Source organism: Schistocerca piceifrons, chromosome 2 (assembly GCF_021461385.2).
Source record: "Schistocerca piceifrons isolate TAMUIC-IGC-003096 chromosome 2, iqSchPice1.1, whole genome shotgun sequence".
In the NCBI taxonomy this organism is placed as follows: Eukaryota; Metazoa; Arthropoda; class Insecta; order Orthoptera; family Acrididae; genus Schistocerca; species Schistocerca piceifrons.
This window is the reverse complement of record NC_060139.1, coordinates 260,701,981-260,725,669: the sequence shown is the minus strand read 5'-3', so window position 1 is coordinate 260,725,669 and position 23,689 is coordinate 260,701,981. Positions and strand designations below refer to the sequence as shown.

At 37.9% G+C, this 23,689-nt stretch overlaps 1 protein-coding gene and 1 non-coding gene across 2 annotated transcripts in view; one reads left to right on the top strand and one right to left on the bottom strand.

Moving 5' to 3' along the window:
* LOC124776932 (ryanodine receptor) overlaps positions 1-23,689 on the bottom strand; it is a 694,095-nt gene that overhangs the window by 348,378 nt on the left and 322,028 nt on the right. Inside the window, exons 28-32 of the mRNA XM_047252151.1 lie at positions 23,345-23,543; positions 21,670-21,894; positions 13,305-13,438; positions 9,708-9,902; positions 4,151-4,268 (exon numbers count right to left, since the gene is read on the bottom strand). Of these exons, the coding sequence (XP_047108107.1) occupies positions 4,151-4,268; positions 9,708-9,902; positions 13,305-13,438; positions 21,670-21,894; positions 23,345-23,543 (871 nt within the window). The remainder of the gene's footprint in view (positions 1-4,150; positions 4,269-9,707; positions 9,903-13,304; positions 13,439-21,669; positions 21,895-23,344; positions 23,544-23,689) is intronic.
* Positions 7,055-7,129, top strand: Trnas-uga. Its single transcript has one exon. It is a non-coding gene; the product is annotated as a tRNA-Ser (tRNA).

Genomic DNA, 23,689 nt, shown 5'->3' with positions numbered 1-23,689 from the left:
TGTGTCACCTAAGTATAAGTTCATATTTGACAGAAACATCATGTCTTCTCATCCACTGTATTTGGTGACTCAGTGAAATACTTCCAGCTTTTTTGTCAGGTCTTGACAAGCATCTCCAGAGAACACTGATAGACGCTTGATGTGCAGCTGATTTACTGCTGGTTTGGAAATGCTATACTGTTTGTATTCTGGTTCCGGTCTGAGTAGGCAATGGTTTTCACATTGCCTAATTGGAGCTACGACTATGTAGATGATTTGAGGTGCTTGGCATCTCCACCAAACAATATCATGTCGTGACCATGCTTGAGTCCAAATCCGAATGCTGGGTCACCAATGAAATACAACACTTAGCACACCAACATACAGCCGAAACAGAACTGATTTGTTGAATAGGGTGTGCAAATACAAACTTCGACTATTTCAGAATGCTAGTATTTATACAACCACTGAATATTCCAGACATACGAACATTACAAACGTATGATACTTCAAGAACCTTCAAGAAATAAAATGAAATAATAAATAATTGCGGGTGGTTGGATTTGAACTTGCAGCCCGCAGCACACCAGCCAGCAATGCTAACCTCTATACCTCACTGATGGCACCAGAGCTCATGGAAATATCAGTGAGTCACAATTGGAATCAATTAGCTCATACTTGTGTGTAGAAATTTATAGGGTAATGAAATGGAATGATCACATATGCTCTGTTGTTGATAAACCAGGTGATAAACTTCAGTTCATTGTAGGATACAGGGAAGATGTAATGGGTCTATGAAAGAGGCTGCTAACAAAACACTTGTGCAACCTGAATGCATAAAAGTACGGCAGCACAAATGTTCATATGGAGATGGCCACTGAGACGCTGAGAAACATGAAATGGCGGATGTTCAAAGGCAGACACCAACTATACTGCTAAAGAATACTACCAACTTTAAACATGCTGAAAATGTTCATAAAGTTTCAAAGAAACAGTACTAACAAGGAGAGGTCCCCAGCGATGGGATCAACTTTTTGAAGCCAAATATACAGTGACGTAGGTTAAGATCCCAGGTATCACACCCGCAGCCGTTCACCTTTGTGAGCCCTTGTTTGCAAGTAATTCACACCAAAAATTTTTGGGATTCTGCATGACGCTCAATAATGATAAAAAAAGTCAAATTATCTAGTCTGGTTGTGTGGAGTAATGGATAGGATGATAGCTCCACATGCAAGAGATTGGGGATTTGAAATCTCGTCAGGTGTAATAAATTTCTTTTATTTTTAAATCTTTATCAAAATGACTTCAATTATTATTTTTATTCAATTAATTGATTTAAATGTAATTTTTTATTTCTATTCCTTTGTCGCAATATTTTCATCACCATATGAACGTTTTTCATTTGGTTCATTTTTTCTTTATATCATTCTTTTTCTGATCAGACTTTTTATGAATATGAAATTAATTATATTTATCTATTATTACCTATTATAATATTAAATTATTTGAAAATTCCAATCTATCAGTTATAAAACAAAAGATCAAATAATCTACTTATATTGACTGTGCAGTAGTGTGAAAAATGTGATTTTTCATTACCAGATGTGCATTTTCATTTAAAGCATAACTGAAATACCTGTTGCACTATGGACAAAATAATGTAGATGAAGATTTAAATGAAAAAACGGCTTATAAGTAGAACAGAATTCAAACAAAGTGAGAAACATATATAATGAATGCAATAATGTGGACGAAAAAACAGGGTGCTAAAACAAAAGAAAATAAATTGAAATTAATACATAAAATTAATTGAAAAAATGAAATGTTGTGTGGCTAGGGCCTCCCGTCGGGTAGACCGTTCGCCTGGTGCAGGTCTTTCGAGTTGATGCCACTTCGGCGACCTGCACGTCGATGGGGATGAAATGATGATGATTTGGACAACACAACACCCAGTCCCTGAGCGGAGAAAATCTCCGACCCAGCCAGGAATCGAACCCGGGCCCTTAGGATTGACAGTCTGTCACGCTGACCACTCAGCTACCGGGAGCGGACTATAAAATTAATTAAAAACACATGAACAAAGATCTGAGGTGGAAGAAGAATGATAGGAAGAGAAATGAGAACAACTGAAGAAGTTGATATTATGACCAAAATGTTATGAGAATGAAAAGGAAATAAAAAATTGCATTTAAATCAATTAACAGAATAAAAAAGACGATGAAAGTCATTTCAATAAAGTCAAAAAATAATAAAAATTTACTGTGCCTGGCAGTATTTGAACCAACAACCTCCTCACAGAACCATTCTATTTGTAGCAACTTTTTTAACACTATTGAGTGCCTCACAAAATTCCAAAATTTTTTCATTAATTTCTCACAAATGAGGGCCTACCAGGGTGAATGGCAGCAGTATGTGATACCTGGGATCTTAACCTACATAACTCTATAGATGGCATCCCAAGGTCCAAACATGAATACAAAGGGAATGCACGTCGTAGTGGTTAGCAGAATACAGATGTAGATGCAGAGTTTGGCTTTGAAAGCAAACAGTCTCTTGTTAAATTCAGGCCACAGGTACGAATTTAGGGACACAGCTTGGGGGGGGGGGGGGGGGGGGGGACCAGAGCATTCTTTGCTTTTTTGTTCACACTTGGAAAAAGCAGCGATATATCTGACCATGCTCAGCTTTTAATATTTGAGCATTGGGTCATTATGGTACTGCAATTAACTGATGAACTTGCAGATGTGGTAGCACTCAATTGCACTATAACTTGATATTTTTGAAGCTGTTAGTGAACCCACGGAGGAGATGAATTTGCTATAGGACACACTCCATTCTGTAACCAAAAATGGTGTTCCAGAAACTATTGTCTCTCATTTGAAAAACAAACTAAAAAGTGAATTTGGAGAAGACTTTTGAACTAAAAGTAGCATTCACACCCCAATGATCTCATTCGAGGACAAGTGAAAAAGTAATGGCACTTTTTAAAAAAGATATTTTTTTGGTAAAACGACATTGCAAGTGACATGATTTCTTTACATTATCTTCTTCAAACTCTATGCACTTAGTCCACCTATTGACAAGCTGCTTAATGCCTTCCTGGAAGATGCTTTGTGTTATTGTATATACCCACTCCTACAGTGCCCCCACAACCCAGTGATCCAATGAAAACTTGAATTCATACAGGTGCTGCTTCGTTGGGCCAAGTGAAAATCGCTTGGAGCTTCATCAGGGCCATATGACTCATGCTCCTGCAGCCCAAAACCAAGATTTTGCAAGCACTGTATTATTTTTAAGCTTCATGAGAGCAGGCATTATTATGCTCAGAAAAATCTATATGCATTTGACAGGCAACAAAAAGAATAAAAAACAAAGGAACACATTTTCTTTAGGACACAACAATGATGAGTATCCTTCAAATTAAGGCTGCAATCACATATGGGCACCTGACATATCTGTTTGTTTTTTGAAAAGAAAATGTTATGATGCAGAAGCCAAATATGTTATATATTTTAACATAGTTGTTTATTACGTATTTCCTTTACTTCACATGATGTTAGCAGTCATGTAAACTGCATTACCTGTGATTGTCAGATTACAAGACTCACTGTGCAGATCCATTTGATTTCTCACAACAAGCAACAACACTCTGTGGAGCAGTGAACACGCCACAGTTCATCAGGAGGCTCAAGAGCTGGAACAGCTTGGTCTATGACCATATTACAGTGGTTAGCTGAGTGGAGAGATTCAGGGAAATACAGAAACATTCTTGCTAGCACAGACCTGTTTTCTGAGCTTGACTTAAAGAAAACATACCCTTAACTTACTAGCTAATTAGCAGACCTTAGTTCAATCCCTTACAGTGCTATAAGGGGAAATACTGTCTCTTATTTTGATGGGGTGTCCTTCAGTTTCAACTGAGCCGTGGTAGCCAACAAAATTACTTGTATGCAGGTTTTGTGGTGATGTACATCATAATACTTACAGATCTTTGGACTCTTCTGATTTTTGCCTTTCAAAGTATGTTTACTACAGTCATTAGCTCTTTGTCAAGTTCTTAATGCTCTTTCCCCCAAACATACGTAGACAAGTGCACACGTGAGCACACTCAAGCAGAACCAAAATTTACTTTTTAACCCACAATTGCAGCCAGAAAGTGACTTTTAATTACCTGAATGGTGAACGACCTCTCTTCTTTTTGTCATCTCGGATAGCATCTTGGTTATTTACCATCCCATCCATGTTGTATCTATTTAGATCCATATCACTTGTTGACCTATGAATTTTACCTATAAAACAATAACAAACACAATTCTATACAAAAGAGAACCTTGTAATGTTTATTAAGTTCATATATGTCTTCATTTACAAGTTTTTATGTGCATTCATTGTTTCTTTTCACTCGTTTATGTCTTTTAAAATAAGATAGCCACAAACAAACTCAAATCCACAAATGACTGGTGATACTATTTTTGTTACCTCCTACAGTATTCAATCCGGAATTTAAAACATGATGAGAATGTAATAGACACTAGTAGAATAATTGAGGAAGAAAAAGGTGCAACATTACTAATGAGCAATATGAGGAAGGGGGGAAAAAACAAAACAAAAGAGTAGAGAGTCTTAGGGAATTCTGTAGAGCCTGCTGTTCATAAGGAACACTCTTTACAAAAATGGAAAAGATGATGTGATGTAGAAGTTTGTATATTAACAACTTGATGTGACTACTGGCACAACAGTATTAACATTCAGGGCTTGATACACAGAAGCATAACAACAGTGTAAGAAAAACCATTGGTACCTATGGAGCAGAACATCTTCTGTCTGTTTCAGCACTGGATGCTACTCATCAGGAGACTGTATTAAGTATAACTGCTGATGGTAAGTGAATGTGATGATGCCATGCAAATACAGGGTGACACAGAATAACGGGAATGTTTGAAATGAGTAGTGGCAGCCATGGGCAGGTGGCAGCACTGTGGGTTCATGACAGTTAGTAAGTAAACAGTCTGCCATTTCAGCAATCATGGATTAGGGGAATTGGCAACAGCATGCATTAGCCATAAATATGTTTTATAAAAACAATGATAGTTTGGCAGCGGCGCAGAGGGAGTTTTGACGTATTTATAATTTATGGCATAACGATGCCATTCTGTTGAAACACACGACAAAATGTTGGATTAATAACACTGAAGAGACTGGATCTGCCCTCAAGAAGAAACCAACAGAACGAACAAGAAGTGTGCCTTCTCCAGTGAATGTTGATGTTGTACATCTGTCTTACAGAGCCCACGTCATTCAATTCATAAGCAAGCAGCAGTAGTTGGAATGTCCCGGGAGAGTGTTCACAGAATTGTTCATCTTGATTTAAAATTTCATCCATACAAACTACAAAAGGCGCAACAATTGAAGGACAATGATTACCAGTTACGATTAGGATTCTGTCAACAAGCGATAACAAAAATAAACAGTGACAATGAATTTCTAAACAAGTTGTGGATGTCAGATTAGGCACATTTTCATTTCACAGGTTATGTGAATAAGCAGAACTACCATTACTGGGCAAACACAAATCCTAATGACGCTCATGAGCGCCCTTTACGTGCTAGTAAAGTGACAGTATGGTGTGGTGTTTCATCACATGGGATTATCAGACCATATTTTTTCACAAGTGAAGAAAACTGTCAGTGTTGATTGTTACATCAAGATGTTACAAACTTTTGTTACAACTGCATGGAACAACTTTTCAAATGCTCAAGAAGCCTGGATTCAACAGGATGGAGTGACATCACACACTGCACGGCAATCAATGGCATATGTGCGAGAATTGTTTGGCAACCATGTGATCTCATGATTCATTAACATTCCCTGGCCCTCTAGGTCACGAGATTTATCCGTTTGTGATTTTTTTCTTGTGGGGCTACGTCAAGAGCAAAGTCAACATGACTCGACCAGGAACCTTGGATGAGTTAAAACAGAGAATCTGGGATGCAATTCATAGTATACCAGCTGAGATGTTGCAGAGGTCAATGAGGAATCTCAACAGCAAATTTCATGAATGCATTCATGCAGGACACCATATAAATGACGTAAATTTTAAAAAATGATAAATGCCATCAATGTTTTGTAAATTGGCAAAGCTGTAAGGTTTCAATTATTATAAATGCAATTTCTGTCCTTCATCACTTCTAGTTTTACTGGATTGTGGAAATGTTCCCGTTCTTCTGTGTCACCCTGTATACTATGCAGCCTGTGCTGTTGTTGATGGATGTGTGAGAAGCAAAGATGAACACAATGCACATACTAAAAAACAATATACTCTGATGAGCCAAAACATTTTTACCACCTGCTTAATAGCTTGTCTTTCCATCTTTGGAATGAAATATATAACTGATTCTGCACATCAGGGATCCGACAGTTTGTGGGTAGGTCTGTTGAGGGATATGGCATTAGACGTCTACACACAAGTTGTGTAATTCACATAAATAATGGTCCACTGATTTGTGTACGCAGAGATGGTGCCGAATAGTGACCCAGATGGGTTCCATAAGATTTGCATCAGGTGAATTTGATTGCAGATATATCAATGTGAGTTCACTATAATGTTCTGCAAACCACTGTGGACTTGGACAATTATACGGCTGAAAGATGGCATTGCCATTGGGGAAGACATCAAGCAACACGGGATGCAGGTGGTTCATGGCTGTCAGTGTGTCTTTGATTACTACCACAGGTCCCATGCAAACACAGAAAAATGTCTCCCACACCATAATACTGCTCCCACCAGCCTGTGTCTGTGACATGCTGGATGTTTCAAGACACCGTTCACCTCAATGATAGCATTTTTGGATATGACCCTACTGCAGCAAAAATGTGATTCACCCAAAGACCTGACACATTTCCATTGAAACTTCCTGGCAGATTAAAACCATGTGCCGGACCGAGACTCGAACTTGGGACCTTTGCCTTTCGCGGGCAAGTGCTCTACCAACTGAGATACCCAAACACGACTCACGTCCCGTCCTCACAGCTTTAATTCCGCCAGTACCTCATCTCCTACCTGGGCGTGAGTCATGCTTCGGTAGCTCAGTTGGTAGAGCACTTGCCCGTGAAAGGCAAAGGTCCTGAGTTCGAGTCTCGGTCCGGTGCACAGTTTTAATCTGCCAGGAAGTTTCATATCGGCGCACACTCCGCTGTAGAGTGAAAATTTCATTCTATTCACATTTCCATTGATCGACACTCAAATTCCGATGTCCTTGTGCCATCACTGGGTCAACATGTGAACACACAGGGGTGATCTGCTAAAGAGCTCCATGTTCAACAATGTACGATGAACAAAGCACTTGTGCATGCACCAGTATTGTGCTCTTTCGGCAGAGATGCCACATATCACCATCTATCTTACTTTACAGAGCACACAAGCCTCCAAACCCCACATTCTGTGAAAAGTCATGGACATCCAATGATATAGCACTTAATGGTAGTTGCAATGTCCTTCTACCTCTTTCCATAGATGCTCATGACAGTACGTGAACATCAACCAGCTTTGCCATTTTTGAGATACTCATTCACAGGATTTGCATTTTTGAGATACTCATTCACAGGATTTGCATAATAATAATTTGCCCTTTGACAAAGTTGCTTATCTCAATTGATTTTCCCATTTGCAAGCCATATCTTCAATAGGGTGATCCCCTTTTGTGTTTGCTCCACTTACACTCTTTTGTTACTGCATCATGTGCATGCAACACCACCAGCTAATAACCTACATCGCGGTGGGCAGTGGTCATAATGCTCATTTGTTCATATCTAATGAGCAGAATACCACAACAGTTTTATGACCTCAGTTCATAACACACTAACAAGGGGATCACGTCTACTTATCATCACCAATTTCGTCCAAGTTTATGAATATGTACAGGTTGAAAGTGAGAAAAGTGGGAGCTCCAGATGGCCAACTGTTTAGAAAATTTAGCATTTATGATGTGGGGTGAGTGAGGCATGAGACATTTATGTTAGCAACTCTCCAGGCAGCAATTGGTGCTGTGAAAAGAGTACAGAATGGTAATTCGAAGATCGTGGGACTTATTCCCTTTCAGGGAACTTCCTTTTTAATTTTCAATTTTTACATTACTTACAATGCAAATACACTGAAATAATGCTAAAAATATTGTATGTGATTTGATGAATCCCCAGGTGCAGGAGAACAAATTTCTTCTATTAACCCACTCATGGGGAGAACAAAGAAATCTAAAACTGTATGGCAAGATTTTTCAAGAGGAAGAACGATTGCTGTCATGTAGTGTTAAAGTGGTTCCCCAAATGCACACTGCTAGTGCAACCCTGCAATGTCTATTTGTATCATCATCTAAAGAATATGATTAAAAATCTTCAAAACAGCTCTTATTTCATTGAGAGACAGAAAGAAATTACATCCCAAAAAGACTGTGTCAAAATACATTCCATTGTACATCACAAATTGTCCTTTCATATATCTGGACAAATGATATTTATGCTTGGTGTACTGTCAAACTGTGCAATGAGAGAGAATCTGTTATGAATGTAAACAAAGTGTGTTTCATATAAAAACTGTAAAACAACCATGTAATTGTAAATCTGCAGCATTTATAACGTGAGCAAGATAACAAAAAAATTACTGCTTCCCTTGTTTTTATGATTATTAGTCCAGAATTTGTAAATGATCAACTGTAAAATATTAAAAGTATCTAATTTTATATACAATGTTTCTATGTATATCTTACAGTCCCTTCCTTGAATTTTATTTACAATCCCAAATTTACCTTTTCAAGCCTTTTATGAAAATATTAATAAATACAATACAATGAGCATTATTTCAGTTTATTTGTAGTGTCAGGAATGTAAAAAGTGAAAATAAAATAAAGTTTCTGCATAGGGACTAAATCCCATGATCTTCAAATTATGCTTCTGTACTCTTTATGTTGCACCACCTGCTGCTTGGAAACCACACTAAGTAAATGGCCCATGCCTCAACCAACATACGACATAAGAGCTATTTCTTTCTAAACACTTGGACATCTGGAGCTCCCACTTCCGTTACTTTAATTTCTGAGCAAGCCCTGCAGATACTATAAATTTGGTGATGGCAGGTAGGTGCGGTCCCCTTGTAAGAAGAAATTTGGAATTTAATTCAAGACATTAAGACATTGTCAAGCCATCATGAGATGCTAGTTTTCCACTTGTCAACCCAATTCTGATGAAGAAAACTTCTTTTAGTAGCAAGAATAAAATTAATTTGTTTCAGTGGACATGGCAGAAAAGATTTGGTGCCTGAATGATACCCATCAGAGCCTGACCAGTAGCAGTGAAGGAAAACTAAACAGCCATCTTAGTATTTCTAATTTAAATATTTGCCAGTGGCTACCTGCATTTGGTAATGTAAAACCTGTAACCTTCAATAACTGAGGAGCAAGTGTATGGGAAAATGAGTGTTACCAATAAACCATCAACCGCACAGAGAACTACATTGTTTTATTACATTTTGTTTTTTTCCTTCTCAAGACAGCTCTGAAAACACTACAGGACACAAGAAACAAAATAAGTATAACTAACTTACGAATATCCACTGAAAACTAGCTGTATTACAAGTACTTTCTGTCTGTTTCCTTTGAACTCTTCCAAATATCATACTCACAGGCCAGATTTACTTTTGTTACCTTTGCAGTTCCAAGATAATGTCTGAAACATACCTGGTTCCAACATTCCATTTGTCAATGCATTTTCCATGTTATCATAAGTAGCATTTCTTGACAACGAGCCTTTGCGTGGTGGTCTAGATGGTCTATTTTTAAGCTTGCTAGGTGATTGTGGTGAATCAGGTGTCGGTCCATTCATAATAATTTCATCTGCTTCTACAACATCTTCTGAATAACCTCGCTGGAGGCCTGTTGGGATAAACATGTTAAAAGTTATTACACATAGATTAGGCAAGATATGCAGAGCAACATAAACATAAAAGACTGTGTACTTCATGCCCCCCCCCCCCCCCCCCCCCCCCCATGAACCATGGACCTTGCCGTTGGTGGGGAGGCTTGCGTGCCTCAGCGATACAGATAGCCATACCGTAGGTACAACCACAACGGAGGGGTATCTGTTGAGAGGCCAGACAATCGTGTGGTTCCTGAAGAGGGGCAGCAGCCTTTTCAGTAGTTGCAAGGGCAACAGTCTGGATGATTGACTGATCTGGCCTTGTAACAATAACCAAAACGGCCTTGCTGTGCTGGTACTGCGAACGGCTGAAAGCAAGGGGAAACTACGGCCGTAATTTTTCCCGAGGGCATGCAGCTTTACTGTATGATTAAATGATGATGGTGCCCTCTTGGGTAAAATATTCCGGAGGTAAAATAGTCCCCCATTCGGATCTCCGGGCGGGGACTACTCAAGAGGATGTCGTTATCAGTAGAAAGAAAACTGGCGTTCTACGGATCGGAGTGTGGAATGTCAGATCCCTTAATCGGGCAGGTAGGTTAGAAAATTTAAAAAGGGAAATGGACAGGGTAAAGTTAGATATAGCGGGAATTAGTGAAGTTCGGTGGCAGGAGGAACAAGACTTCTGGTCAGGTGACTACAGGGTTATAAACACAAAGTCAAATAGGGGTAATGCAGGAGTAGGTTTAATAATGAATAGGAAAATAGGAATGCGGGTAAGCTACTACAAACAGCATAGTGAACACATTATTGTGGCCAATATAGATACGAAGCCCACACCTACTACAGTAGTACAAGTCTATATGCCAACTAGCTCTGCAGATGACGAAGAAATTGAAGAAAAGTATGATGAAATAAAAGAAATTATTCAGATAGTGAAGGGAGACGAAAATTTAATAGTCATGGGTGACTGGAATTCGAGTGTAGGAAAAGGGAGAGAAGGAAACGTAGTAGGTGAATATGGATTGGGGCTAAGAAATGAAAGAGGAAGCCGCCTGGTAAAATTTTGCACAGAGCACAACTTAATCATAGCTAACACTTGGTTTAAGAATCATGATAGAAGGTTGTATACATGGAAGAACCCTGGAGATACTAAAAGGTATCAAATAGATTATATAATGGTAAGACAGAGATTTAGGAACCAGGTTTTAAATTGTAAAACATTTCCAGGGGCAGATGTGGACTCTGACCACAATCTATTGGTTATGACCTGTAGATTAAAACTGAAGAAACTGCAAAAAGGTGGGAATTTAAGGAGATGGGACCTGGATACTGAAAGAACCAGAGATTGTACAGAGTTTCAGGGAGAGCATAAGGGAACAATTGACAGGAATGGGGGAAAGAAATACAGTAGAAGAAGAATGGGTAGCTTTGAGGGATGAAGTAGTGAAGGCAGCAGAGGATCAAGTAGGTAAAAAGACGAGGGCTAGTAGAAATGCTTGAGTAACAGACGAAATATTGAATTTAATTGATGAAAGGAGAAAATACAAAAATGCAGTAAGTGAAGTAGGCAAAAAGGAATACAAACATCTCAAAAATGAGATCGACAGAAGTGCAAAATGGCTAAGCAGGGATGGCTAGAGGACAAATGTAACGATGTAGAGGCTTATCTCACTAGGGGTAAGATAGATACTGCCTACAGGAAAATTAAAGAGACCTTTGGAGATAAGAGAACCACTTGCATGAACATCAAGAGCTCAGATGGAAACCCAGTTCTAAGCAAAGAAGGGAAAGCAGAAAGGTGGAAGGAGTATATAGAGGGTCTATACAAGGGCGATGTACTTGAGGACAATATTATGGAAATGGAAGAGGATGTAGATGAAGATGAAATGGGAGATACGATACTGTGTGAAGAGTTTGACAGAGCACTGAAAGACCTGACTCGAAACAAGGCCCCCGGAGTAGACAACATTCTATTGGAACTATTGACGGCCTTGGGAGAGCCAGTCCTGACAAAACTCTACCATCTGGTGAGCAAGATGTATGAAACAGGCGAAATACCCTCAGACTTCAAGAAGAATACAATAAATCCAATCCCAAAGAAAGCAGGTGTTGACAGATGTGAAAATTACTGAACAATCAGTTTAATAAGCCACAGCTGCAAAATACTAACACAAATTCTTTACAGACAAATGGAAAAACTAGTAGAAGCCGACCTCGGGGAAGATCAGTTTGGATTCCGTAGAAATACTGGAACACGTGAGGCAATACTGATCTTACGACTTATCTTAGAAGAAAGATTAAGGAAGGACAAACCTACGTTTCTAGCATTTGTAGACTTGGAGAAAGCTTTTGACAATGTTGACTGGAATACTCTCTTTCAAATTCTAAAGGTGGCAGGGGTAAAATACAGGGAGCGAAAGGCTATTTACAATTTGTACAGAAACCAGGTGGCAGTTATAAGAGTCGAGGGACATGAAAGGGAAGCAGTGGTTGGGAAGGGAGTAAGACAGGGTTGTAGCCTTTCCCCGATGTTGTTCAATCTGTATATTGAGCAAGCAGTAAAGGAAACAAAAGAAAAATTCGGATTAGGTATTAAAATCCATGGAGAAGAAATAAAAACTTTGAGGTTCGCCGATGACATTGTAATTCTGTCAGAGACAGCAAAGGGCTTGGAAGAGCAGTTGAACGGAATGGATGGTGTCTTGAAGGGAGGATATAAGAGGAACATCAACAAAAGCAAAACGAGGATAATGGAATGTAGTCGAATTAAGTCGGGTGATGTTGAGGGTATTAGATTAGGAAATGAGACACTTAAAGTAGTAAAGGAGTTTTGCTATTTGGGGAGCAAAATAACTGATGATGGTCGAAGTAGAGAGGACATAAAATGTAGACTGGCAATGGCAAGGAAAGCGTTTCTGAAGAAGAGAAATTTGTTAACATCGAGTATAGATTTAAGTGTCAGGAAGTCATTACTGAAAGTATTTGTATGGAGTGTAGCCATGTATGGAAGTGAAACATGGACGGTAAATAGTTTGGACAAGAAGAGAATAGAAGCTTTCGAAATGTGGTGCTACAGAAGAATGCTGAAGATTAGATGGGTAGATCACATAAGTAATGAGGAAGTATTGAATAGGATTGGGGAGAAGAGAAGTTTGTGGCACAACTTGACCAGAAGAAGGGATCGGTTGGTAGGACATGTTCTGAGGCATCAAGGGATCACCAATTTAGTATTGGAGGGCAGCGTGGAGGGTAAAAATCGTAGGGGGAGACCAAGAGATGAATACACTAAGCAGATTCAGAAGGATGTAGGTTGCAGTAGGTACTGGGATATGAAGAAGCTTGCACAGGATAGAGTAGCATGGAGAGCTGCATCAAACCAGTCTCAGGACTGAAGACCACAACAACAACATGCTTACCTTTAATATCACTCATTGTAAATCCAGATTTCATTATCTGTTCAATATGAGCTGGTGTTGTCTGATCAGCTTCAGCGAGTAATCTGTGTTGTCGGATTTTTATTTCTTGCCATCGCCTAATTTTCTCACCTTCTCTGTCAAGAGAGAAATAGGGGAAAAATTGCATGTGAGAGATATTACACTTGAAGATTTTATATAATTTACTTTGTTCTCTTATTTCTAGAACATTATCATAACTGAGAAGCACAAAGAACTCAGTGAGACATGGCACCAATACTGACACTGTTTTCAGGACAGTAACAGTTATTTTGTTGAAATTATGTCCATACGTTTACAGTAAAAATTTTTTCAATGAGAGACAAGAAATGGAGAAAAGTTTCACTGCAGGTGTGGATCCAGGGGGAGAGGGGGACGGGTTGACAAAGATTCATCATGTCTGAAAATGTGTTGGATTTGTTGCTAGCAATAAGTACAGTCAGCCTGTGAATGGATGCCTTTACATGGCTGCAATGTTTCCTGCACCTGGTAAGGACAGGGCTCACCAATACAGGCTAACATTCAGGAAAGCAACTGAAAACATTACTCAGAGTTTATGTCATTTTCAGAACCCTTAGTGACAACACTATTTCATTTTCTGAAAGTTGACTGAAAAATTGGAATCTAATTTATATGAAAATATAAATGCTTTTAGTAAATTGATTTTTGGGAAGGGCGCACGACTCCTGTGACCTCTGTCCTGGATCCATGCCTGAGTTTGGGTATCCATTTATGAGGGGAGAAAAAGCTCACAATAAAAGTATGAAAGAAGGACTGCAATACTCAAAAACTTATGCTGACTCTGATGGAAAACATAGAGAAGATGTCCAAAAGAACAGGCACCATTTGTATGATTCAGCAGTCATATATATGGAATGAAAGAGAAATTTTCAGAGCTTAGCTGCATAGAGGCACTGCATTAAATGCAACGGTGACACATGAAAAGTTTTGCTGGACTGGAACTCAAACCCAGGTGCTCTGGCTCTCTAGAACGGTTGCCTTAACTGCCTTGGCCATACGAGCACACTTCCCATCCAGCCCTGACGATATAGCACCCTCCATCCATTATTCCCTATTTGCTCACAGATATTCAGCTGAGCCTCACAAAGGTTCGGATGAGTGAGTGCTTCTGCACTGTACAGAAAATATCATTTCAACATCAAGGTGCATATATGAATGTATTTGTATATGTGGTGTCTGTTCTTGCAGATGTCCAGAAGGACACATATACCTGGTTCATGCCCAGGTCAAGCATAAATTTTCACATGTTGCTGTTGCATTTAATGAAATGCCCATGTGCTACTGAGACCTGAAAATTTCTCTTTCAGAAAAGAGACTGACTATTTACAACACAAGCATCAGGAACTGAAAAAATATTATGTAGGTTTCCCTTTAGAATGTGCTCCTATGGTCACTTTATCTTCTTTTTGATATGATACACACTGTACCACATTTAAATCCACATCTAGCCTGTTTTAAATCTAGATATTTATTACTGCCTGGGTCAAATAACTGAAGGGTGACACTTGTTCCGAAATAGTGTTGTCCACAGTGATTCGTCTGAACCAGATCTGTGCTTCAGAAAATCATCACTTTCATCTTAGTCTTGAAACAGAGCATGCTGTAATCCTTCTATCTGCTCTTATTGACTCCCATTAATTTTTTTTTCTTTTCCTTGGTTTTCACCTGAATCTAGTTACCCATATCGTGTGTCAGCAGTGTATGCTCAAATCTATCAAAACATTATTCAGACCAAATTCCAGTCAAATTCTTTATTTTGATGATCATTTTTAGTATGGCAATTACAATGATGTATTTAGTTTTTCTGGAAGCCATATTAACAAAGTAATGAATAACTGAAATTATCACAAAAGCAATGGTAGATTTAGACTGAGCTAATTAGGAATTTTGGACATACTGACACATACCATTAGACAGTTAGACTTTAAGTGAAATTTTTTAATTTTCCAGAAACTAATTAACCTAATACATAACTAGTACTGAATTCCGGATATACCCAAAATTACTGTTGCCTTTTGTGCCATTATACCTGTTTGATTCCTGACTTCACCACTATACTTTGTTGCTCTAAATTTTCCGGCCCGAATGACAGGCATCATTAAACAGTTAAGCCACTAATTATGAATTTGCATAATTTACCATAATTTCAAAGCTGGCAGCCTATAAACTAAGTTGAAACCACTGTGCTGTTTTCTATGTCGGCATGTCTGCATGAATGGCCACTGAGAAACTGTGGCTAAGAGACAGCTGGACTGCCGAGCTGCTGAACATGCTGCCTAACACAACGTGCTTCACTTCAATGACTGCTTCACAGCTTGCACCAACTAAGGCCTTCCTACCAATGCCAGCTTCTCTAAAAGGTGCAGGTGGGAACTGTCCTTGCAATATATCTTACATTCACACAACCCCCTGGCCTCAACCTTCACTAGTCCCTGTCCTTCACCTGCCTAACCCCTTCCCTGCTCCCATTCCAACACTACACAGCCTTCTTTTCCAGCAATGCGGCACCCACAAATATTTTACCCCTCCTCTACTTCTCTCCTTTTCAACTCACCTACCCCCTCCCTCCCCTCAAACCTAACGAGTGCACTTAGCAGCCCTACCCTGTCCACACCATGTCCCTGCATACTCCCCCACCACTACCCTACCATCCTTCCCCCTCCTCATCCCAGCCTCCTCCTTACCCCCACCACTCGTGGGCTGCTTCTCTCATCAAGCACAGTTGATCACAGTAAGGCCCTCACTGCCAGAGATAGTGGTCAGGTGCGTGAGAGTCGTGCCTGTGAGACTGTGTGTGTGTGTGTGTGTTTTCTACTTTAGACGAAAAGCTTAAATATGTAGTGGTCTTATTGCTGTGCCTATCTGAGAGTCAAAGTCTCCTCTAAATGGTGTGTAGTAATTTATCCTTTTCATAAAGTTGGCACAACTTGTTAGCAGGTAATTCACAACATATGGAAACTCCAGGCAGGAATATCAACAATGCAGGAAAAGACAAATCGCTACTTACCATAAAGAAGACACTCAAAGTTGCAGAAAGGCACAATTAAAAGACTTAATTGTGCATAACTGCAATGTGATGTGCCTTCTTTACGGTAAGTTGTATTCTCTTTTCCTACGTTGTTGATTCACAACAAAGGCATAGCAAATAGTTCTGTAAACTTTTTTATTTTTTTGATCAACAATTTATTATGTAAATCAAATTATTGCCTGAACAATTATCTGCCACTCTAATGTATTTCAACCATACACTTCTACAAAGAAACGTGCAGTTTTCAAATTCTCAAATCATCTTCATGCCAATTTATAAATACCCCTTCTCTTCAAAAGCCTGCTGTCTGCCACCACCGTTATTACAAGCAACATCAATGTACATAAAAACTACACCGCTAGCAACTACCACGTTAATGTTTAGGTAATGAGAGTCACCTAATACATGACTAACATCTCCATGTGAATCTGCTGCCCATATTCATCCAATCAACATCTCAATAGTAACTATTACTATTTTTTAATAACTCCTGGAGTCAGTCAGTGGACATTTGTCTGGTCGCATCTTTCTATCAACATCATGAATGTCTGCATATTTATCTTCTGTATCAGTAAATCTGGTGTGTTACCTGACCATGTAAAATGAAACCAATGGTGTGATATTAATCTGTCAGAACTCAAATTGTGGAAGTGCACTGTAAACAATCTGCTGACATTATATTGATTAATAGAATGTTGAAAGTGCTTGCCTCTGAACAACATTTCGAGTGAAATCTGAAACTGATCTTTGTATTGCTATAAGTGACAATAAATGTGGAAACTTGGAAAGGAAGAAAAATCATCCAACCAGTTGTGTAAGAAAGGATTACTTGAACCCTTGATGTAGGTTTTGGTAATCATAAAATCATCTTATTCAGAAGGAAACTGTAATTTTGTTACAAACTGTCAAGAACCCTAGCAGTAAATGTGTTAGTTGAACATCGTGTTGTGTATATCATGGCAGAATTTGCCACACAACCAATTTACACCAATTCATTGGATTTCCACTGATGAGACACTGAGTGAAAATGAGAAATTAGAGGTAGGTATGTTTCAGAGTCACAGTTAAAGTGATGAAATACATGTCATGATTAAAGTGGTGAAGTGCACATTGTAAATTATCAACTTTTTCTTGTAATAAAGGGCATCATCTGCAAAAAATATTTAAAACACTGTCTTCTGGTATTTTGACATGGTTGTGTATTTTTTCCAGTACTGAATTATTTTAGTAATGTAAATATTCAGAGGAATACTTGGTACTGAACATCCTTGACACAATGATTTGTTTGTTGTAATTTCATCAGCTTTTGTTTTATCTCCATTTTTGGGATGTATCCCAGTCTCTCTCTTCACTTACGGTTTCCCTGATGTCGTAGCATGTATCCTGTGATCCCGTACCCTTCTTCTTTTCAAAGTTTTCATATATTTCTATCCTCCCTGATTCTCTGGAGAACCCCCTCATTCCCTATCTTAACAGTCCAATGAATTTTCAGTATCCTTCTGTAATACCACATCTCAAAAGTTTCTATTCTCTTCTTTTGTGGTTAAAAACCATAGTCCACGATTCACTTTCATACAAATGCTGTGCACCAGACACACATTCTCACCTATTTCTTCCTTAAATTAAGTTCTGTGTTTGATCCTTCCAAGTTTCTGCTAGTGAGGAATGAGTGCATTTTTCTAATTGTGTGGTCGGCATTGTCCAGTCCAGAATTACAAGTTTTATATTTATTGAAGTTCAGTGAATGTCCACTTGCAGAGAACCAATAATCAATTTTCAGCAAAATTTTAGTTACATTTTCTGGTACTGAAGTTTCTCCAATAGGCTTGATAATGGTTGTTGTATTATCAGCACAGATAACTATTTTCACTTCTTGGATGTAATTATGATAGTAGTGGAAATCTTATGTTGTGGTGAAATAGGCACAGTACGATTTGAGAGATACAGAGGTGACCGATTATCATGGGACTTAACTCAGTTCACTGTTACTAGCGGCACATTATCATAATGCACCTGTGTGTAGCATACAAAATATTGCACCATAATCTACGAGTGAAATTAAAAATTGAAATAGCTTTTGCAAACTTTGTCATTATATGCTTCAGTATATTAATGTTAAAACAGTTAAATCACAGAATGGTCAAATGAATGTGATTCAGTAAATACATTGTTTTAAGAACAAAATAAGTGGCAATAAATAATGAAACTAGAAAGCTAAAATTTGTTCAGAGTGGGCAAACATATATCACAATCAACTGTTACAAGTCTCAACTTGATCAGAACAACAATTTGTTCAAAATCAGCTTTTTATGAAACATTGAAGGTGCTAAATATTAGACTCAGAAAGATGAAAATTTGTATGCAGCCTCAATTTGATATAAAAGCATTAACTATGTGACTCCATTAAGCTACCTCTAGGAGTTTTCAAGTAATTTACTAAAAACTAAATTTGGAACAGAAATGTCCTTCTCCATAACAGATTAACTGTCATTTGTATTAATGATAGTTCTGTTACATTCATTAAATAATACCACTGTACCAAGTTTCAAGACTTTAATGTAAATAACAATCAATACAAGGATTCTAAATGAAATAATTCAGAGGTCATGTTCTACTGCTGATTCTATTCTAAAACCTCTAGCCAGCAAAGTTTCAATGAAGTCAAGCTGAAACCTTTTCAGTAACTAAAGCCAACTTAACTTCATTCATCTAAAAATTATGAAGGTTGTAACTTGGTGCACAACAGAGTTGTTAAATAATATGTGTCTGAGATAGAGGCCATTTAGATGCTGCTGACTGTGCCTAGACATTTCATTTGGCCATCCGCTGCGCCCATATATAAGTATGGCCAGAGAGGGAGTAAGGAAAGACACTTCACAGCAAGCTATCAATCTGTTCACGTTGGTCAAATGCCAGCTAACACTCTGCCTTGGATGATATTACAGCCAGGCTGCTACCAAACCCATGTTTGGTTAAATTAGGAAGTGAACTGCACATCATCCTGGATCACTTAGATCTCATGGAAATAACTGTTTGTTTGCCACCCATAATGTTGACAAAACCAGGTGGCAAGTGATGAGATTATTTTCCACTTTTGTGGCAAGCAATTAAGTTTGAAGATTAGAAGTCAGGGTGAAAGACTATTTTATTTGTGACTTGCTGCAGAGGTTGCCTCTGAACTGTGTAAGGTAATGGGGGACAATATGACCATACAGCAAGTCAATACATTTATAGACTCATCTTTCCCTGATAAAGAGAAGGTAGAATTCAGCAGTTTCAGATGGTTTAAATTACTTGGTTACATAACTGCATATAATTACTGTGCATGACTTTGCACTTAAGTAAATAATGTAGAGTGTACTTGTAATGTGAATCCTTGGATTTTCTGGGAACCTAATCATTGAAATAGAAGTCATGCAAAAATGAGCTCTTCCAAGAAGTTCATAATTTAAATTTAAAGCGCAGCAGCAGAAATACTATGTTGGGCTGGTGTACTTCAACCAAAATGTTTCATAGTAGAATTAAGTTATAAAGATGTTTAGAACAATTGCAAAGTAAGTCAATATTTTATTATGATGACACCATTCAGTTTCGATCTTTGTAGTGCCAGACAACTATTTGTATGTCTCATATTTTTTGCAAAGACATCATTAAATTAAGGGAGAGGGGTGAAACTGTGCCAAAACATGTAGTTATTCCTAATTATGTAAATCTGATAGCATGTGATAAATTAGTACTGATTTCAATTTTCTGTGCTTAAGAATAAAATTATGTATTAAATGCAGAGCAAAAATAGTGTAATGCAAAATGGACATGAAAGTACTTGTTTTGTGTTTTGATGAGCATTTGTCATTCCGTTGAATAGTGTTTTGTATTTTTTAATTGCAACGAATTATAAAATTATGTGGTGATAAATGTGTATAAAATTATATAATTTACTTAGGTTTAAGTATTTAAATCTTATAAAATTGTAAACGAATTGTGGCCATGTTTAGGAATTATTATAATTAATGTAGTGTCACATGACCTGACTCATGACTGGGGATATGAGCATGAAAGTGGGGCTTTTGGTCGTTGCCCATTGTGGTGGTAAGTTTGGAGCGGCAAAGTGCTGTGAGTGTAAGCATGGATGCCAGTGTATGCGAATAAACTGTGAAGGAACATCATGAAAGTGTGTAGACGCGAGACAATAAACAATGTGTACGAATTGTGCCAACTATCATTTATCCAGATCAGATTTCTTTATGAACTTTAATATGCATTGCCACAAAGTTAGAAGTGTTTTTTCTTTCTTTTTTTAAGTTTCAATCTGAACTTGTATAGTGTACCTCATTTTGCGCAAGGTTGTGGTATAGACAATTGTGTATTCAATTCACTGCTGTTCAAAAGCTAGCCAATATATGACTCAGTGTTGCGGACGCAAATGCAACCATTCACTACCAACCCTCTTTACAGATGAGCCATGTGTAAAATAGATAGTGAATGAGCCTGAGTACAGTTACAACTGCTACTAGTGTTGTTTATGATAGAGACATTATTATTATTACTATTATTATCAGGAATATTAGTATGTTTGTACACGTGAACTTTTATTGAATATATTAATCAGCTATGACTCAAAACTTTTGTTTACAGTCATAGTTCCTGACCCCCCTGAGTAAATAGCTAGTAGGAACAGTTCCTTTCAGTGAGCTCAAGAAGACAGTGGACCTGCAGACTGAAAATTATGGTCAGTATGTTCTCCATTGCATTCTGGATGACCACAAAAATAGTTTCCAGGCTCTTGCAAAGTAAGATGGTGATGAATAATTCTATATTATTATCCAGCTGCTGGCCCACAATCTGACCATTCAAATTTATGTTTTCCCTGGATTCCCTAAATTTCTAAAGGCAATCGTGGGATGGTTCTTTTGAAAAGGAGACTGCTGATATATTTCCTCATCTTTCTTCAATATGAACTTATGCTTTCTCTTTGAAGAGGAACCTTTAAAACCAGTTTTCCTTCTTCCAACTTACCTTAAGTAATTTCCATTTTCTGATCTGAAGAAGAGTTATGTCATTTTGGAAGTCAGAAATATTGTTGTAATTTATTTTTACACATGTTTCTCAGCTGTAATGGGAGTTGTAACATGACAGATGTGAAGATCAGTAGAAATACATACATACAAAAATCTAATATTTTTGCAACTGCTGAACAGATTTCAGCAATGTAGTAATATAATCCTTATTGTGGACATCGAATGGAAAAAAACTTAATGACACCAATTTTTAAGTCCTTACTCTATGAAAGTTGACTGGCAGATGACAGGCAGTGAAAGTTTCAAGAATTCCCAGTTGGCCTTTTCCATAGTCTCAAATGTATTGTGACTTATCTTCAGACACGGGGGTGTGTCTGAACCAGCAGGAATACGAGTAACATCTATTTTAGTATCCAGCATGTCATCTGTGTTTTCAAATATTGGTTGATCCTTGGTGTACCAGTAAGTTACGGCTCTCTTCATGTTTCTGTAAAGGTTAAATGTATAAAATTATATTTACACACTATGTATCAAATATACTAAGATAAACTACATTGATTTGAGTACAAAGGTCAATTGCACTAGACACATTCTGCAAATATTTGATCAATATATACGATCATTCAAACTGTTTGGTACACTAAATGATTCTGGGGACAATTTCAGATTTTATGGTGTGTTGAAGGCAATATAAATTATGATAAAATGTAAATAAAACTTATATTACATAACTGAAAATGAAATTGCAATACACATACTGCAAGAAAAAGAAAGGAATACAGGGGAAGTGAATAAAATAAAAATACCAGCTTAAAACTGTGAGAGAAGCATGAAAAAAGAAGAAAAAGAAACTTCACTACCAGGCCCAGAGGGCCACCCAGTGCTGACCAACTGTCATGTAATGCTTTGCCTTATGCCATAATTTGGAGAATCACTTAAAGTAATAGTTCATATTGTGTAGCTATACAAGAAAAATGCTTACTTATTGAAATAAAAAAAATTTTCAGGATACAACTGACAAATGCAAAGGCAAAAAATCAAGCAACTAGAAAAAGATATTCCTTTGTTTGGAACAAGAGGTGCAATGGATAAAGACTGTAGAAGGTGAAATAGAGGTGGTAAATCACTTGGGCTTCTGATAGGAGCATAAGTGCACCTCTCTCTCCCCCCCCCCCCCCCCCTCTCTCTCTCTCTCTCTCTCTCTCTCTCTCTTCTCTCTCTCTCTCTCTCTCTCTCTCTCTCTCTCTCTCTCTCTCTCTCTCTCTCCCTCCCTTCCTCTCTCTCTCTCTCTCTCTCTCTCTCTCTCTCTCTCTCTCTCTCTCTCTCTCTCTCTCTCTCTGTGTGTGTGTGTGTGTGTGTGTGTGTGTGTGTGTGTGTGTAAGTATCACCCAATTTTCATTCACTATTAAACAAGCCCCCACTAACTGTACTACACCACAAGAATTTTGATGTAGTAATTTGATTACCTCATGCAAAGTAAACTGAGGCAATTCTAATAAAAAAAAAATCAGATGAAATTTTGTCTTATCGTACACTGTTAATATACCTATAATACAGGGAAACATTCCACATGGGAAAAATATATCTAAAAACAAAGATTCTGTAACTTACCAAACAAAAGTGTTGGTATGTTGATAGAAACAATAACAAACACAAACACACACACAAATTTCAAGCTTTTGCAACCCACGGTTGGGAAGGAGAGGGAAATATGAAAGGATGTGGGTTTTAAGGGAGAGGGTAAGGAGTCATTCCAATCCCGGGAGCAGAAAGACTTACCTTGGGGGGAAAAAGGGACAGGTATACACTCGCACACACACACATATCCATCCGCACATAACAGACACAAGCAGACATATACCATCGCATACGCGAATTACACTAAACATGAAAGTAAATTATTCTTAAGAGTCTGTAAAAACACTTTTTAAACTTACACACAGAACGGTTCATAGCCTTCCTGTAACCCACATGTAGTGAAGAACTTCAGAGTGTTGACATCCTGACCAAATGTCAATTTAGCTTTCTGTCCAACACTTAAAGTACATGCCGGAACAAATGAATCTCCTTGCACATCCGAAAAAGATGTTTCTCCTCCAAGTGCATCCATCAGAAGTTCACCATTAAGAGAGAAACCTGATTTGTTAAAAGAGTAAAAGTAAGTATCACATTATCCATGTATTTGACAATTTGTGTAGACTACAGTTGTACAGCACTATTAATAGAATTAAATAATTAATTTTATGCATATACACATCAAAACATGAGCAGATCATAACTAG